Here is a 17726-nt window from a genome sequence, read left to right as displayed (position 1 = left end):
CAGTTTATTTGGTGACTGAAAAGCTTCATTTACAATTTTTTAATGTTTACTCTTATGATACTTTGTGGGAGGGAAGGATAACACAGCAAGGTAAAAGGAGAAAAAGAGTAAAAACTAGCCTATCCGTTCCACCACCATTAGATAATGACTCTTAACATTTTAGTGTATTTCCCTCTCATTTTATTTTTCTATGCATATGGTTTTATGTTTGGGGGATATTATTGTGTGTACATTTGCAAGTCAAAAATTATGAAGGGTCTGAGATTTTCCCTATTGGCATTGCTAACAGGCTAGCCTGCCTCAGTTTCATGGACGCAGGCAGAAGACCAGAGACTTTGGGGTCAGAGGCAATGGCTTTATTGCTCAAGGTGCAGAGAATAGCGTCAGCATGTTTATGTCCATACCCCTTTCCCCAAGTCTCGTGGAGGCAAGGCAGGTGGGCCAGGTGAATAGCTGTATGTGCAATGGGTTTCGTTAAAGGAGAGCAACCCTGAGCTTAGGGAACTTGAATCTTTTATAATGGGCAGTAACATGTCTGCCTTTTGCTCTGGAGGGAGACACTATTGTACGTGGCGGTAAGCATGTTTACCCTTTGATCCTAAGGGAGACACTACATCTATCTCCCAAGGCTATTCACTCTACAAACACCCTTGGAAAACTGTGAGAATAGAAGATAATACCTTTGCTCATAAAATGTGCAGAAATATGAGACTCATAGAGTCTCTCAACAAACATAAATCTTTTCATATATCATTGCTTTTTTTTCATCAGCATTTTAAATGGCTGCATATAGCTGTAAAGAGGGAATCGTTGGGATATAGCAAAATGTACTATCAACTTCCAATTTTCCAAATAATGGTCTTTTCGGTTGTTTCCATTTTAAAAACTTGGAAATTTCTATTTGGGGCAGAGTGGCAAAAAATAATGCAATCACTTTGGGTGTGTTGTAGCTAAGTTGGAGTAGATGGCAATTGGGTTCCCCCCGATTTGAAGTCCATGCAGCCTCTTCACCTTGGCCTTAAGTATATGCAGTGGCCAGGAATGGCCAACATGTCTGTTGTCTCAAGATGTTCTCCAGAGGAAGACAGGCTCTGTGAAGCTGAATATTAATGCTGTTATTTGTAGTCCAGCCTGCACTGGTTTTCTTCTGCAAAGTGGAGATATTTCCTGACATTTCTGCTGCTCACATCTGACTGATCCTCAGACAGAAGCTCCTACTGCCTGGCATGAGCGGGACCCAGAAAAGTCCATACAAATCCCTATAGTGGAAAGGGAAAAGAGTCTGAGATCCAAATAATGACCATCTTGTCCAAACATCTGGAGAGGGCCTGGTCTGGTGATGGGGATTAAAGAAAGGCAAAACAGCATCATGACCAGGTTTTAGTCCTAGGACTTGTGTGCAAGAAAGTACCCAATATGGAGGCTTTCCTGGGTCTCTAGGGTCTTCTAAATTATCTAGAATATTGCTGAAGTGACACAAATGGTTGAGACAAGTCCTCCTCAGAGGAAAGGAGGACTAAATGAAACATAGCAGGAGAGCCATTTCTTAGTCAATAATGGTCTCAGAAAATTCCAGGTTAAAATTTGTGACAGATGTTGACAGAAAATTGCACTGTAAAATGGGAGCAAGAAACTGTAATACTTTTCTGAGTGAGCAATGATCAGTGATTAAACAGCAGTCAAAGCATTGTAATTTTTTTAAGTGAGAGCAAGAGTTATCCAGTGGTGTCTTCCACAGTTTTTAGAAAGTATAAAGGGAACTTACTTATTTCTTGAAGAAACATTTTTTTCACATCTTTATTGGAGTATAATTGCTTTACAATGGTGTGTTAGTTTCTGCTTTATAACAAAGTGAATCAGTTATACATATACATATGTTCCCGTATCTCATCCTTCTTGCGTCTCCCTCCCACCCTCCCTATCCCGCCCCTCCAGGCGGTCACAAAGCACCCAGCTGATCTCCCTGTGCTATGCGGCTGCTTCCCACTAGCTATCTATTTTACGTTTGGTAGTGTATATATGTCCACGCCACTCTCTCGCCTCGTCACAGCTTACCCTTCCCCCTCCCCGTGTCCTCAAGTCCACTCTCTAGTAGGTCTGCATCTTTATTCCCATCTTGCCCCTAGGTTTGAAGAAACATTTTTGACATCTGCTTTATGCTTAATGCTCTTCTAGAAGCTGGAGAATTGGTGGTGCACAAGACAAATGAGGTTCCAATTCATGGAGTGTCAAGTCTAGAAAACAAAGAAACAAAAAGTATCTTAAGATCCTTTCAAATAGTAAAGAGTTCCATGAAAAAACGGTGTAACGTGACAGGCCAGTGGCTTGGGTACAAGGTAGAAGCTGGGAAGACACTGCTAGGGATAGTGGCTAGAGAGGGCTTTTCTGAGCTGAGACATGCCATTTGTGGCAAAGGCATTCCAGTCAGAGGGAATGGCAGAGCAAAGCTTATGAGGTGAGAACAAGTGTAACATTTTCAGGGACTAGAAAAGAGATCAGGAACGAAATGTGCTAGAGGCTAGTGATCGAGGAGGGAGGAAAGGAACAAGATGACCTCAGGGAGAGGCTCAGGGCCAGTTGGTGTAACGAGTTGCAGGCGTCAGTAAAGGGTCTGAATTTGAAGTTTAACGGGTGATGGAATGGACTTTTCATGCAACAGAATGGTGGAATCTGGATTTATATTGTTTTTAAAGACTACTTTGGTCTCTGTACCAGGGCGGCCAGTGGTTACCAGAGCTATACCAGTGGTTACTGGTGGTTGGGAGAAGTTTATAGGAAGGGAATGAAGGATGACTTCTAATTAGGGGGCCTGGGCTACTTAGTGGATGGTGCAGTAATTACTGAGATAAGGAAGACTGAGAAATGAGAGTGGTTTTTGGTAGAATGGCATGGGAGCGTTACTAATTTTGTTGAAAATTTAAAGGAGACCCTAGTAAATATCTCTGCATGCCTTTCTTCCAAGGAAAACCTTGCATGATAAAAATAATACTTGATATTGAAGTTGCTGCCCAATTTTGCTGAGTTGTCTTGGGATACCTAGAACCTTACCTGGCAGATGGCTGGCTGGCTAGCTGGATGGAAGGATTGACAGATGGATGAATGGTTGAATGACTGGATGGATAAATGGGTAGATGTCTTAGAAAGGAATGGGCAGATTGACTCCCTCCATTTCTCATATGCAGCTGTGTCTGTGAAACCATCAAAAGATACGTGTTTCAGAGGACACAGTGTGTTGGTCTCAGGGATTCTGACCCAAACTACTTTGTACATTCTGAGAGTCAAGGAGGTAGTTTTTCTTAAACACTATCCATAGGTCCTCCCCATGAGACAACACTTCATGGCTCATTTCAACTATAAATGCTGATTTTTTTTCACTTTATAAAAATCATCACAATAATCTTTATTTTACCAGACAGGAAGCACTGCTTGCGGCAATCAGTGAAAAAGATGCAAACATTGCCTTGCTGGAACTGTCTGCCTCCAAAAAGAAAAAGACACAGGAAGAAGTGATGGCCCTCAAGCGGGAAAAAGATCGACTTGTGCATCAGTTAAAGCAGCAGGTGGGGCCTTTTGCACGAATGGTGTGTTTTGCTGGGTTTGGGGTTTGGGGTGCTTTCTCTGGGTTTAGCTACTCTTCATTTTGCCATCCATCCTGCAGGCTCACACAGCTAAAACCAGGTAGGAGTGAAATGGCCCAAGTTGTCGCTGGAACAACATTTTATTGCTTTTCTGTGTTTTTGTGCATGTGCCTGGGCTTGTGTGGTTTGCAACCAGTGCTGTTTTCCTTTCTTTTGTATTAGCATCATCTCCCCAGAAATAGCTCTCAGCTCTCTTCCTTCCAGTGGACTTTCTATGACTTCTGACTAAATCCTAAAAAGTACTAATTAAATTCTGGGCACCTTCTTTCCCATTGGACTTGTTACCTTCTGTCTTGCTCACTTTCTGGGCCCAATAATAAACTCCCGTCATCCAGTTCTTTCGATTTCTTTCTCACCATTCTTCCAACTTTGATTCTTCACCTATTTCCCAGGACTTTCCGGCCAAGGACCCTTTCCCACCCCCTATGCTTGGAGACCTCCTCAGCCATTATTTAGTCAAATATTTTTCTATTACCTGTTTACCCCGTTAACCTGTTTTTCCCTCCTCTCTAGGCCACTATACTTCTTCTGAGGGAAAAGGAAGAAGAGATAAAATCATAACTTGAGCAGAAAGTTCTTTGCTTTCTGGAGGGTTTTCTAGTAGTGACTTAAATGGAAATATATCTACCTGGAGCATATTGCAAAGTCATCCCTGAAATCTTCAGGCATTATTTCTCCTCCATATCTAACTTGAGGGCTTTTGGAATCAATAGTTAAAGATATTCAGTTGGATTCTAGCTTCATTATGAAACCCACTCAGCAGATAATGGCTCAATGGTCTGTGGTCTCACAAGGTGGCTGCCACGTCTTAGCTAGGGCCACCTGTGAATGCCACATGGTACCATGTGGAGTGCGTCCATATTGATTTCAGCCCCCAGGAGTGGCTCTCTGCCTGCTGGGGAGATCTGGGCTGAGCATAGTGTGCAAGGTAAATGGAAAGGAAGCCCGAAAGGAAAAGCTCTCTCCCCTCACAACTGGGACAACTTTTTCCCTCCTCAGGAAGGAAAAGCCATCCTTTGGCCCTGAACCAGAGTCTTATTCTCATGGGGTGCCTTGCTGTGAGAGAGAGAGAGAAGAAAAGAGCAAGCACTGCCACGCCTGGGTGCCCTCTTCTGCAGAGGGAAGGTCCCAGTCACTGCCAGACATTGGGGTCATTCCGCAGAGCAGCATGCCTTGCTAGTGCTGGCCCCAGGGGTCGGGGGCCGCTTACATCTGACCTCTTTGTTTGGGGCTGTGCATCTTCTACACTGGTTTCTCCACCCACTGGGCCACAGAAAGTCAAGTCGGGGTTCCTTCTTTGCTTTCTCTTAATTCCTTCCCTGTGCGCCCTGTGCCCTCCCCTCTTGCACCTAACCATTGTAGCTTTCTCCCACAGGTTTATAGACCTAGGAAACAGCCCCCGAGCTCGAATATACCATGCACTTGTGATGCTGGCTACAGCCCAGATATTACGGCCAAGTACCACGGGTCCAGCTACGATGCATACATGATCCAAAGGTCTCAGGTCAGTCAGCTGCTAAGGAGATACTCTCCCCCACCATTGGGGATGGGGGTGCATAAGACCTACATCACATCTTGACCTTCACCTCTTTTGATGATTTCCAATATTCAGTGGCCATAAAGTCTGGAACCATCGATGATAGCACTATATCTTGATTTATAATGCAACTTGATTATTTTGTATTTGCCAGTGGTTCTAGTTTTGATGGCCACCCTACAGGGACAGCTCTTCTGAAATAGCCTGGCACTGCTGTGAAGACAAGATGCCAGAGGCCTTACTGTCAGGCACATTGGATTAAATTTTTCTTTTTGTCTCTTAGATACTTTCCTCCCCAAATCTCCCTCTACCCTTCCCAATAAGGAATTTTTTTTTAAGGCTGCTTTTTTTCTTTCTCAGCATCATGAAAATGCACTCCTGGATTCCAGGAAGGATTGAGTGTAGCCCTTCAATTTGCTCCTGGGAAGCTGTACAAAGCCTTCATTATTCACGACAGGCTTGGTTTTGGGTATCATGGGGCACATTTAGGAAACCCCAGCCATGCACAGTTAGTCTCGCGCCTGGGCTAAAGCAGGGTCTGAAGGGCTGTTGTGGAAAAAGAGGCAGCAAAGGAGGAGGATGGGCTTCTTTCCGTGACTTAGGTTTGAAATTCTTCCCCACACCCTACGGGCCACAGAGCAAGAGAGAATGTGAATTTATGTATCCTTGTTGTAAATGATAATGATTCTAAAGATAATGAGTAATTTGCTTATAAAAGCATGCCCTTTTTTTACTGAGGGTTTACTTTGTGCCAGAATGTGAATCCAGTGTCCCTGAGGGATTTTGTCCCACAGTCCTCACAGCAGCCCTGTGGTGTGAGTGTCAAGATTACCTCCTCTTTTAGGGGCCATAGCTGAGACTCAGAGTGTGGAATAACCAGCCCAACACACATAGCTTGTAAGTGATAGAGCTCAGGTTGTGTATAGTCCACCTGCGTCCACACATACCCCACCATGTTCAGAAAGTAATTCAGAGTTGCAAGCGGATGGGTATTCCAGAAATTGTGAGGGCCCCTTATCTTTGTAAACCTGAAGTAGATGCCAAAAACACATTTAAGAATGTTCTCCAGCCACTCACAAAGAGTAGGTTCTGCCTAGAGCTCTTGAGCTTAGGATGTTTGATCACATCAACAACTACTAATACTTCTGAGCTCTCAGCATGTGCCAGGTATGGGTCAAAGGGCTTTACATACATTAACTCATCGACTCCCACCAAAGCAGAAGGGCTGATGCTCTCGTAGAGAAGGAACCAGAGGTCCAGAGAGGTTGGGTGCCCTGCTCAGGCTTCATAGCTGGACACACCATGATACTTAAACAGATTTTTTTGCCACACAACCTTAAATGGGTTTTGTAGATGCCATCTGGAGTTGCACTGCTTAGGTTGAATTTTGTTTCTGGCACTTGTTCGCTGAGTGATCACGAGCAAAATACTGAACCTCCCTGAGCCTCAGTTTCCTCATCTGTAAATTGGGCTAGTAGCTTAATTCAAAGGGTTGTTTGTGAGGTGTAATGTATACTAAGTGATTTGCACATGCCTGGCACACCAATGTGCTGTATATGTGTAAGCTGCTATTACTACTACTACTGCCGCTGCTAATTGACTTTATCACCACCAGCCCTCAGAGATAGTTTGATTTTAATTTCAATTTCATCTTTGCTGTCTTTCACATGCCTTGGAGTCGCAGCTTGTTGAGAATATACTGTTGAACTGTGGGAGAAAGAGCAGACAGTTGTTGGCACTAAAGCCTTCCCGGTCCCCCCACCCCTAAAGCCCAAGCCCTTGGGGAGTGGGGAGCAGACATGTTAGGAGTTCTAGACCCTAGTTCCCAGCCTGCACTGAACAGGCCCCCAACATTTATTAAGTTTGTTTGGTTTGTGTATGCAGCCCACATGGACGTCCATCAGAGAGGACATCCCCAGGAGGGTGAGTCCCAGACCTCAGTGGTCATCACCTGCATGTCTGATTTGGGAGAGCAGAGCTCTTTTAGGCACCCAGGCTAACGGGAGGGGAAAGTCATAGGTCTGGGTGTTCACCTACACAATGTTCTGCAAAGATTTTGAGGCAGATGGGCTCATGAGAGGTGTCACCCTCTTCAGGCTGCCTTTTTTTTTTTTTTGCGGTACGCGGGCCTCTCACTGTTGTGGCCTCTCCCGTTGCGGAGCACAGGCTCCGGACGCGCAGGCTCAGTGGCCGTGGCTTACAGACCCAGCCGCTCCGTGGCATGTGGGATCTTCCCGGACCGGGGCACGAACCCGCGTCCCCTGCATCGGCAGGCGGACTCTCAACCACTGCGCCACCAGGGAAGCCCCAGGCTGCCTTTTGAGCTCATCTCACGCGGGTCTCTCTGCCCACATCATTCCCAGTGACTGAACTCGAGTAGCTCATTGAACAATCCCCATAGCTATTGCACTTTGCCAAGCACATAATGGGCACTTGATAAATATTTATTGTGTGAATGATTACGTGACTTCCATAAGCCAGGTCTATACCAAGTGTTTTATATATACATAGGTTTACAAACGTTATCTCATTTTGTCCTCATAATCACCCAACTACCCAACATATTGCATACCTACCATGTGCCAGGCTCTCTGACAGGTGCTGGGGATTCATCCACAACAGATATTTCACGCACAGTATCCACAGTCCCTTCCTCATGGACCTTACTTGTTAAATTAGAGGGGGTAGAGAGAAAGGTAATAAACCATAAACATAATAAGTAAGTCATGTGGTAGAAAAAAGAAAAATATAGACCAGCATAACAACAACAGGCATGCCAGGGTAGGACTGAGGGGCTGATGACACTGTAAAATAGGGTAGACAGGATGGGCCTCACCTGGAAGAAGCCGTGAGCAAAATTTGAAGGAGGTGAGAGAGTGAGCTCTGTGGATATTTAGAGGAAGGATGTTCTGGCAGAGGGAACAGACCGTGCAAAACCCTAAGGCAAGAGAGTGCCGGTGTGTTTGGGAATAGCAGGGAGGGCAGTGAGGCTGGAGTGAATAAAAAGGTGAACCATCACAGCAGTAATGGGCTAGGGTAGGCTGTGCAGGATCTGCTAAGATTGGTATGTTCTGGAGCAGAAATTATCCAAAGTTAGGAAGCAGAATACACCAACCATGCAGTGTCAGAACAGGGAAGACTCCCTCCAGTACCACTCAGAGTGCCCTGTTTAAGGTTGCTCTAATTGAGCCCACTCTCCAAATCCCCTGTCTCCAGCCTTGAAGGAGTCCCAGTGCTTAGCTTGCATTTTTTAAAAAAGCATTGGTGGGTGGGAGGGAGATGCAAGAGGGAGGAGATATGGGGATATATGTATAGCTGATTCACTTTGTTATACAGCAGCAACTAACACACCATTGTAAAGCAATTATACTCCAATAGAGATGTTAAAAATAAATAAATAAAAGTTAAAAAAAAAAAAAAAAAAATTAAAAAAAAAAAAAAAAAAAGCATTGGCACTCCGTTGGAGCCACAGAGAACTAATGCCAGAACTTGCTTGTTATGGCTATTGAGATTTTCAAATAGAATAGGAACAGGGCCCTTTGACAAAATGCCCTCCCTGACTTTCTGGCAGTCTCAGTAACATATCATTCGAGTCCAAATCCTGCCGTTTCCTTGCTATGAGGAGGTAGGCATGTGGACAGTAGTGACCACCTCCATGCCATTGGCCTGCTCAGGGTGGTGGCTATGCCTTGGAGAACTGCAGCCAGAGTCCAGGCCAGGCCAGAAGTTCTCAAACCTCAGTGGGCAGAAGCATGATCTTTTCTAAAGATGTATCATGGAATGCTCATCACTCTCTGGCTCTCACTGCTGAAAAATCTTCCCTGGCTTCCCTTGCTGGTGAGATAAAGACAAATTCAAGCCAACGTGCTCTCTGCCTTGTACATGCAATTCCCTTTGCCTGAAACACATTTCCCTCTTCTCCTCACCTGGTTAACGCCTACTGGTTCAATTCAATCTCAGTCCAACATCACTATTTCAGGGAGGCATCTGGGACTTTCTCAACTGGTTCACATCCCCAATTTGGCACTCTTGTAGCACATGTACATCATTTAATTGCACTGGGACAGATGCAATTTTGCATTTGTTTTGGTGATTACTTGAATAGAAACTATCTGTCCTGCTAGTTAATGAACTCCATGAGGACTGAGAAGTGGCCTCATGACTTTTCTTCTGCTGACCATTTGTCTCCAGGCCTAACACAATTGCTAGCACATGGTAGGCATTCAGCAAATATTAGTTGACTGTATAAATAAATGAGTGAGTGAATTGCCAGGGCAGCTTATTAAAAGAAGAGACTTCTTTGATCAGTCATTACATTAGACAAGACTTAGCCTCGTAATTCTTCTGACCCTAATATTCCAGGAAGCCACCACCAACTTATCAGAGTTGGTAGAAGACATGGAGACCTGCTTGCTGAATCATGACCACAGAATTGGTGCCATGTTCTTTCTTGCCACGTTGCAAGACACTTTGCAGAGATGACTTTTACCATACTAGAATTATTTGCAGTGGTGTCCATTTTGAACCTTCCCTTCCAGTCTCTTTGCTGTATTCTAGTTCAGATCCCTTCCAATTTTGGAGGTTCTTCTTGAATTAAATGCCACTGGGTTTCCGGGTGTGGCAGAGATTATTTGCAGTTATAAAGGAAGTCCCGCCATTTCTTTCCTGAATACGTCTGAGCGTCTTATAAATTAATTTGCCTAGAAATACCTAAACTCCCATTAAACACCTATCAAGAGAGCCAGAGAAGATGATGTGAAATCAGTTCAGAAATTCCAACTATGCTTAACAACAAAAGAATCTTTATGACTCTCTTCAGGTGTTGACATCTGAGTTGATTCTAGGCTGAGCGCTGTATAAAGGTAAGAGAGCAGTACAAATTAACTTTCTGTTACTTGTTGCTTACAAGAAGATAAAGGATTAATCATAGTTTGGTGGTAGACATATAAGTCTATCCAATTTTTGTGTTCTTCCCAATTCCATTTCTTCACAAGCACACACCCCTGACACTTTTATTCTACCTCTTCTTAAAAAAATCTTCCTTCTAGATTTTTGCAATATTGGGAGAGGGACTCAATTGGGAATTAGTTAAGGGTTTTTTTGTTTTGTTTTGTTTTTTTAATTTTCTTGTTCTTTCTCTAGGGATGGTAGTTGTAAAAAATATTATTAAAATGTACCATCTTTCCTTCTTCTGTGTCTTGGATCCAATTCCCCCAACTCTTTTCCTCCACCCTTGAAGAAAGGACTGACATCAAAATAATTAATTCTGAAATCATTGGATTTTCCTGCTGCTAAAGGGTTTTGAAGGAAGCTTAAAACTAAATCTTACCCCCTAAGCCTTATTCCCAAACGCTCCCTTGTGTGCTGAAGTAGTGAAATGTACATCCTTGATGAAAATGCCTGTTTAAAATGAGGGCCAGACACTATTGTTTAGTTGAAATTAGAACCAGCTTATTTCTCAGAACCAGTTAGAATACTTTTGTGATCAGAGATAAATTGTGCTTGGTTTTCTTTTCCCCTTCCTACCAGTTCTGGCATTGCTTTCGGTTACCCACTGGTCAGTTGGGAACAGGAAGGCGTTAAGACTAGTCCACTGATTCTCTGTGTTTTCCCCCAGAGCTTGCAGAGAAGTCCTATGTCCAGGTTAACATTCTGGAGGCTATGCTTTTTTTTTTTTTATCATCTTTTTATCATTTTTTTTTTTTATCATCTCTGCACAGTATAACTGATTTGGGTATGTCTCCCCCTCCCCTATCGTGTCCAGACCATCATAGGATTGTCTCTAAGAATTAGCCAAACAGGTATGGCCAAGAGTGGGAGAAGGCAGACTCTGCCCTGGGAAGTATTCAGGAGAGCTGGTTGTAAGGATGAGATTCTAGCCAAAATTGGATCTCAGCAGAGGTAGAACCATCCTGTCAAGGAAAGCAGGAAGCACCTGAGTGGGATGGTTGACCAGGCATTTCTTACCCCCTGTACTTGGGGCCACACCTGGTTGTGCTCCCCATTTACACTTCCATTACATGGTATGCAGATGACTTTTAATTACCCTTTATGGTTTAGGAGGTGAGCACAATTGAACAGCAGAGAAGGAACTTCATGCAGTAGGGTTCCCATAGCCTCATGTTGTGGTTGGATGAGTGCCAGAAAAGCTTGATTTGATCCCAGCATTGTAATGCATCACAGACTCGCCCCAGATCAAATTGCTGGAATGCAAATGCATTGGTTTTCACTGTAGACTCACTTTGGGTTAAGCTGTTCGTGACCCACTGGTAGAATCTAGCCACATCTCTATTTATCATTGACTTCAGTGCCAAGGGTCTTTACAGTATGTTCTAGAGAACCCCTTTCTAAAAAAGAAATACTTAGATCACTCCTCGGCAGGCCAAGGGCAGGGCATCCTCACAGAGGTAAAACCTGAACTCCTTGGTGTTACTGAGAACAGTATACTCTTAGTGTCCAAGTGATTGGCCAGGGTACTACTCTGCTCTCTTAGCCTGGAGACATTTCTTACTCTAGGCAACTGGTGCCTCAATCCCAATACTCAGGGAATCCATTTGGTTTGCCAGTTACAACACAAACTAGCGCTCAAAGATTGTGGAGGCAAAGTGTTTTCTCTGTGAATCCATGTGTTTCTCAAATCCCTGTTAGAAATGCACCTTCCCAAAGCATCAGGCGGACTCTGATGGACCACTTTTCTGAGTCTCTCATTTGAAGGAAGCCATGTTTTAAAAACCAGTTAATAAATAAATTAATTAATTGATTAAACCATTTTAGTTCCCTTCCCTAAACATTCATGGGGCACCTTTGGTGGTGCTGTGTGGGGCACTCTTGGGCTATAGAAGGAGATGTTGATACTGATTTTGTCCTTGAGCCTTGGGTTTGCTTTTTTTTTTTTTATCATCTCTACCACCTATAAGGCAGATATTAGCTCATGAAACAGATGACAGAGCAAACTGCTACTTTTTGGTGCAGAAGTATCACCAACGTGCAAAGGTCTTTGCTTGCTAGAGAGGCAGGGAATACTTCCTGCAGAAATAGGCATTCCTATGGATGTCATAATTGACAGTCCGTAGCCTATCTTTTGTGACAAATGACTATCCAACCATGATACTTTCTTAAGTTTTCAAGGATCCTAGTGTAAGTATTGCTACTCTTAGAAAAACTTGCTCTTTGCTTTTGGAGTATACCTTTTTAAGTAGAAAAACTTGAAAAGACCAACTTTACCACTTCATTCCCCCACTTTGAGAAATACATAAAGGGGGAGACGGGTCTGACTTGTAAGTTTTAGAGTGATTTGCCAGCTTTGTTTCAGTCATTTGAAGCATCCCCTGCAGTATCTAGCCGTTGGCACAGTACATCAGAATAACAGGCTTAGCTGAAGGTGACCAAAACAGAGAAGAGTATACAAATGCCAAGAAGATCTCTCACGTGCTGTCTTTCTCTTTTTTTTAATTCAAATTTCACATCTGTGCTCTATTTTTAAACAGTTATTCTTTAAGTGATAGCGCATGTTTTACCAAGCCTCTTATTGGATTAGACATGTTTGAAATCCCCTCAGCTTTAACCTGTTCATTACTGCCTCCAAGAACATTCAGATAGTGTATATGGGGGAGAGTTTCCAAGATGTCAGCCTCCAGGGAGCCATTGTATTTTGGGGAGGGAGGGATCCAGCGGTTATGCTGTGTAGATTTTGCGGGGACCTTAGACTGACATTGCTTTAAGAGAAATCAAGTGTGGGTGTAATGTGTGCAGCATTCTTGCTATTCATCATAGTTTTTCTACTCACATTTTAGAGTAGGAAGAGTTAACAGTTTTTGAGCTCTTATGTATACCCGGCACTGGGCTAGGAATTTTAAATATATTATCTCATTTAATTCTCATAACAGCTCTGAAAACCAGTTGTTATTAATCTCATTTTGGAGATGAGGAAACTATGGTCCAGGAATTAGGCAAAGATGCCACGGCTAGTGAGGGGTCTCATTCCAAAACTCTTTCATGGTCTTCCCAACAGATGTCCCCAAGTTGGTGCTATACCTCTTGGGTCATAGCCCCCCTGACCTGGGGCTAAAAAGGAGCATAAAAAGCAGGCTTTATTCTGTGACCCTGAGCACCACTCCCAGCCTCTCCTGCCGCCCCAGCCAGCTCCTGCCGTGACCCCGGGGTCACATGTGCAGGCTGGGGAGGGCGATTTATCTCTTCCTGCATCACCAGGCGTCACCCACTGCCAAGGGGAGAAAGGGCTACAGGCTTGATCAAGTGTGTTGCATTTTCTGCTTTCCCCGCATGAAATGTTGACATTTGCCTCTTGGAGCCTTTGTGTTTCATTCTCAAGATATCTGCTTGAAAGCCTTTCTTCCTTTAGTTTTCCAGTTTCTTCTTCATCATTTAACATACAAAAACAGGTTCCTCCTGGTCTCTTTCTCTCTCTCCCTCCTTTCCTTCCTCTCATCATATAATTAAAAGTCCTTTCAGGTTGTCTTCACCTTATCATTTCAATTGAATTGAAAAAAGATCCGACTTCCTGCCCTTGTGTCTTCCTGATGCTGAATTTCAAAATGAAAGAAAAGTGTCCTTCCCCTGCCCCTTTTTTGCTTCATACTACCCCTTGAATAATTGTGTTTAAATCATGCTGATTTTGTCATTGATCTGCATTGTTGTATGGACTGAGTTTACCCTTTCCTGGCTTCAGAATTTCTTCTTTTTTGGCTTTTTCAAGTAATTAACAGGAAAAGGATTTTTTACCCTCCTCTCTCCTGATTACAGAAACACAATGATCAAACTCAGAATTTAACATTTCTCTTTACTCTTACTCAACTCCATATTCTTTTTGGGAAGTGCCACTTTCTTTTGTTATCCTCTGCCACATGCAGAGGTACAAGTTCCAGAATCCCCCATGTTTACTGTTTTTTTTCAACGTAGCACTATATTAAAAAGTAATAAGGACTATATACACTATTGATACTATGTACAAAATAGATAAGTAATGAGAACCTACTGTATAGCACAAGGAACTCTACTCAGTGCTCTGTGGTAACCTAAATGGGAAGGAAATCCAAAAAAGAGGTGATATATGTATATGTAGAGCTGATTCACTTTGCTGTACAGTAGAAACTAACACAACACTGTAAAGCAACTATACTCTAATAAAAATTTTCTTAAAAAGTAATAAGGACTTAATTTTGTAGCCATCCTTATTATGTAAATGATACTTTTCATAGTTGAAAGCATATAAATAAATGTTTTATTTTAAAAGTAATGTATTCTCATTATAGAAACTTAGAAAATGTGAATAAAAACTAAAATCACCCATAATCCTGCCACTCAGAAATAAGTATAAGTGTAAGTATAAGATATAATAAGTATAAGATTTATACTTGCCTACATTCCATTGTCTACATACATATTTGAACAAAGACATGACATACTACATAATAAAGCTTTTTTAGCTTTATAAATGTGTGATGTTGTGTGCATTTTCCGATGTCCTTAAAAGTCTTCAAACACGTATAACTTGGTTCTATGATTTCCATCACTGCCATAATTAATTTTGTCATTCTCCTATCGTTGGGATTTCAATCGTTTCTAGCTTTGCACTTTTATAATCTCACTTGGTGAACATTTCGATACATAAATCTTTTTTTCTGTTATTTTCCTTAAGGTTAATGCCCCAAAGTTGAAATATTGGAGTTTCGGGTATTTTAAGGATTTTAGAGAATTAAGCAATAGCTCTCTTCTACAAAGTAGTTGACATTTTAAAATTTTTACATAAATGTCAACTGTTTGTGTTAAGTTTGTTTCTAATAACATGCCAATCTCGTAGATTTGGGAAAGAATATCGCTATTCTAGGACAAATGGTAGGTAAACTTAGAGAGCAAGAGGCAGAGGCAGATTTTTATGACTTCTAAGGGGAGTAGTCGTGGGACAAAATGGGCAGTTCATTCAGCAAATCTTTATTGAGCATCTACTATATGCCAGATACTGTTCTGGACATTGGGGGTACCATAGGGAACAAAACACAAAAATCCCTGCCCCGAGAGAACTTGTATTCTAGTGGAGGACACAAATAAGAAACAAAATAAAGACATCAAATATATGGCATGTTAATTGGCAATAAAGGCTATGAAGAAAAATGAAGATGATGTTCTGTGAGGTGTCTGGGGGTGATTTTGAATAGGGCATTCCCAGGGTGCCTCCCCGAGAAAGGGACAGGTGAGCAAAGACTTGCAGGGAGGTGGGAGTAGGCCATGTGGAGTGCTGTGCAGGGAGGGAGTGGTCAGTGGGGACAAACTGCAGCCAGGAGAGTTGGAATCTGTTCTTCTCAGGTCAGATCCCAAGTGCAGTTGCTGAGTTGACAAGGTGGGGGAGCCAGAACCCCACAGCACCGGTGTTTAGATGAGATAAATTTTTTAAAAAATCAGCACACAACCAAAACCCCATTCTCTTATCTTTGCCCTGATATGGCCATTTGGAAATGCCCACTGGGCACAGCCAGCGAATCTTTACTCAGATGATCTTTGCACAGTGGAATTGTGCAAGGAGTTTACAAGTTCAGATTGGACAGAGAGGCGATCCATTTCAGAAAACAGTGACGATTGACTGAACAACAGTGGCGACTCAGAAGGTCTCAGTCCAGGCTGGTTCTTAGGCCCCAGAAACCTCCGATTAACCAGTCATCTCGAGGCTGGTTTATTTCCTCTCTCTCATGGCTCAGCGCTCCTAGAATTCCAAACACAGCTCAGAAGCCAACCAGAAACCCTACTGCTTTGGGCTACCGTGGGTGTGCCAAAGCCCCTTTGGGTGCTAGCGTAGGAAGCAGGTGTGTGGGTCACAAGGTCAGGCAGAGTTTCTGTTGTCAGTCTTCTCGGGTTTGGGGGCCAGATACTCTCTAAGATGTCTGACTCAGCAGCCATCCAGAAAGTATGATGTTAAATCTTTGATCTTTAAACAAAACAAGGGAGCCCCTCTCACCAGGTGGGCTGCCAGGAAAGCCCTGGCAGGTAATAGAAGGTGCAAGGTCTGGGAATGAACCTGGGGGTCAGAGTTTTAGCCCAGCTCTGACCCCCAACACACTGAGAACCTTGGGCAGCTCGTTTTGCTTCTCTCTCACAGGCTCAGCTTCCCCATCTGTAAGGTGAAGGGATTAAACTAACAGACCTCTTAGCTCTTCACAGTTCTGATAGTCAGAAACTATTCCAGCACATTCATATATATCGTACATTGAGTACTTGGTCTATACCAAGGACTTTGAGGATGCACAGGAAAGTGAGAGTATTTGCTTTGATGGAGCCTGCAGTTGAGTAGGGGAGATATATTATTCAGTAAGATATTAACACAGCTATTATTTCTTCAAGAAATGATATTCTAGGCACAGCATTGTACTTTTGTTGTTTTATTACAATCCTCACAAAAACTCAATGAGGTAATACCATCATTGTCTCCAGTTTGCAAATGGAGAAACCAAGTCACAGAGTTAGTGAGCGAATCTACCTTAGGGGTAACAGAGTTAACTCCTTTGTTTTCCATTGCAACACAGTTGCCATCTTTCCCACCAGGGAATGTTTGAGAATTCTAGATTTCAAAGATGACAGAGAAGAAGGGAGGCTCTGAATTTTGCTCATTTGGCTTGTGTAATCCCGACTCATCTTCACTTATTAGTTGTATGATGGTGAGCAGGTCAACTTACCTTCCTGTGAAATGGGTATGTTGTTTGCTGTCTAACTCACAGAGAAGCATTATCATGAAGCATCTTCTCTGGGGAAAGGTCTTTAAAAACGCTGAGGGCTGCACAAATGTGCAGGATGTTGATCTCAGTTCTGAGGTGCAAAGACAGGGCTATGTTTTTTTTTCCCCACAGGGTAGCACTGTGCTTTGAGGAATGATGGTCCCAAACAGTCTCTGGTGACAATCCATTGACACAGACCCACTCCACATGACTTGTTCCCTTGACCAAAGAAGAAAGAAATTGAGTGACAATGTTCATAAATAGGCCTCTGTCTTCTGCTCTTCTGGGAGCCAGACCGTGATTTATCCTTAAAGAAAAACAAATAGTGCAGAAGTTGCAGACATTGCCTTGAAAGAACCCCAGTTCAGTGTGGGTTCAGATATCTTCCTTCCAGGAAAAGAGTATCCAGATCTCCCAGCCCCGGTCTTGCTTGTCCAGGCTCCTGGGAAGTCTGCTGGGGGTCTTCTCAGGGTCTTCTGAGGCTTCTTGAGGTGAGGTCGGGCTTCCAGGGAGAGCCTCTGTGTTCCTGAGCTTTCTAGTGATGCAATCCTTGGTGAGGCAGGGAAACAAAAAGCTGATATTTTGGAGGGGGAGGAGCCATCTCTGGGGGATTATTTTTTATGAACCAAAGACGCTTAAATGTTGCCGATTTATCTTAATAGCAGATACTATGAGCAAATGTCCCAGTTGCCTCTTTGTACTTTTGGCAAGTATGGATGAGAAATGGAATGGAGCAGACCCAGTCAGAGCTGGCTAGCCCAAAGTGTAGAAGTCTTAATCTTCCTCCCTCCAGATATGTAACTTAGAAACGTTTCCAAAGTTTTCCAA

At 43.1% G+C, this 17726-nt stretch overlaps 1 protein-coding gene across 1 annotated transcript in view; it reads left to right on the top strand.

The window, feature by feature from the left end:
- Positions 1-17726, top strand: part of ERC2 (ELKS/RAB6-interacting/CAST family member 2) — an 823240-nt gene that overhangs the window by 686798 nt on the left and 118716 nt on the right. Inside the window, exon 14 of the mRNA XM_024746387.1 lies at positions 3413-3560. Coding sequence (XP_024602155.1) covers positions 3413-3560 — 148 coding nt within the window. The remainder of the gene's footprint in view (positions 1-3412; positions 3561-17726) is intronic.

Source organism: Neophocaena asiaeorientalis, unplaced genomic scaffold (genome assembly GCF_003031525.2).
Source record: "Neophocaena asiaeorientalis asiaeorientalis breed wild unplaced genomic scaffold, Neophocaena_asiaeorientalis_V1.1 scaffold251, whole genome shotgun sequence".
In the NCBI taxonomy this organism is placed as follows: Eukaryota; Metazoa; Chordata; class Mammalia; order Artiodactyla; family Phocoenidae; genus Neophocaena; species Neophocaena asiaeorientalis.
The sequence above is the reverse complement of the archived record's forward strand: the minus strand, read 5'-3'. Positions and strand labels throughout refer to the sequence as shown.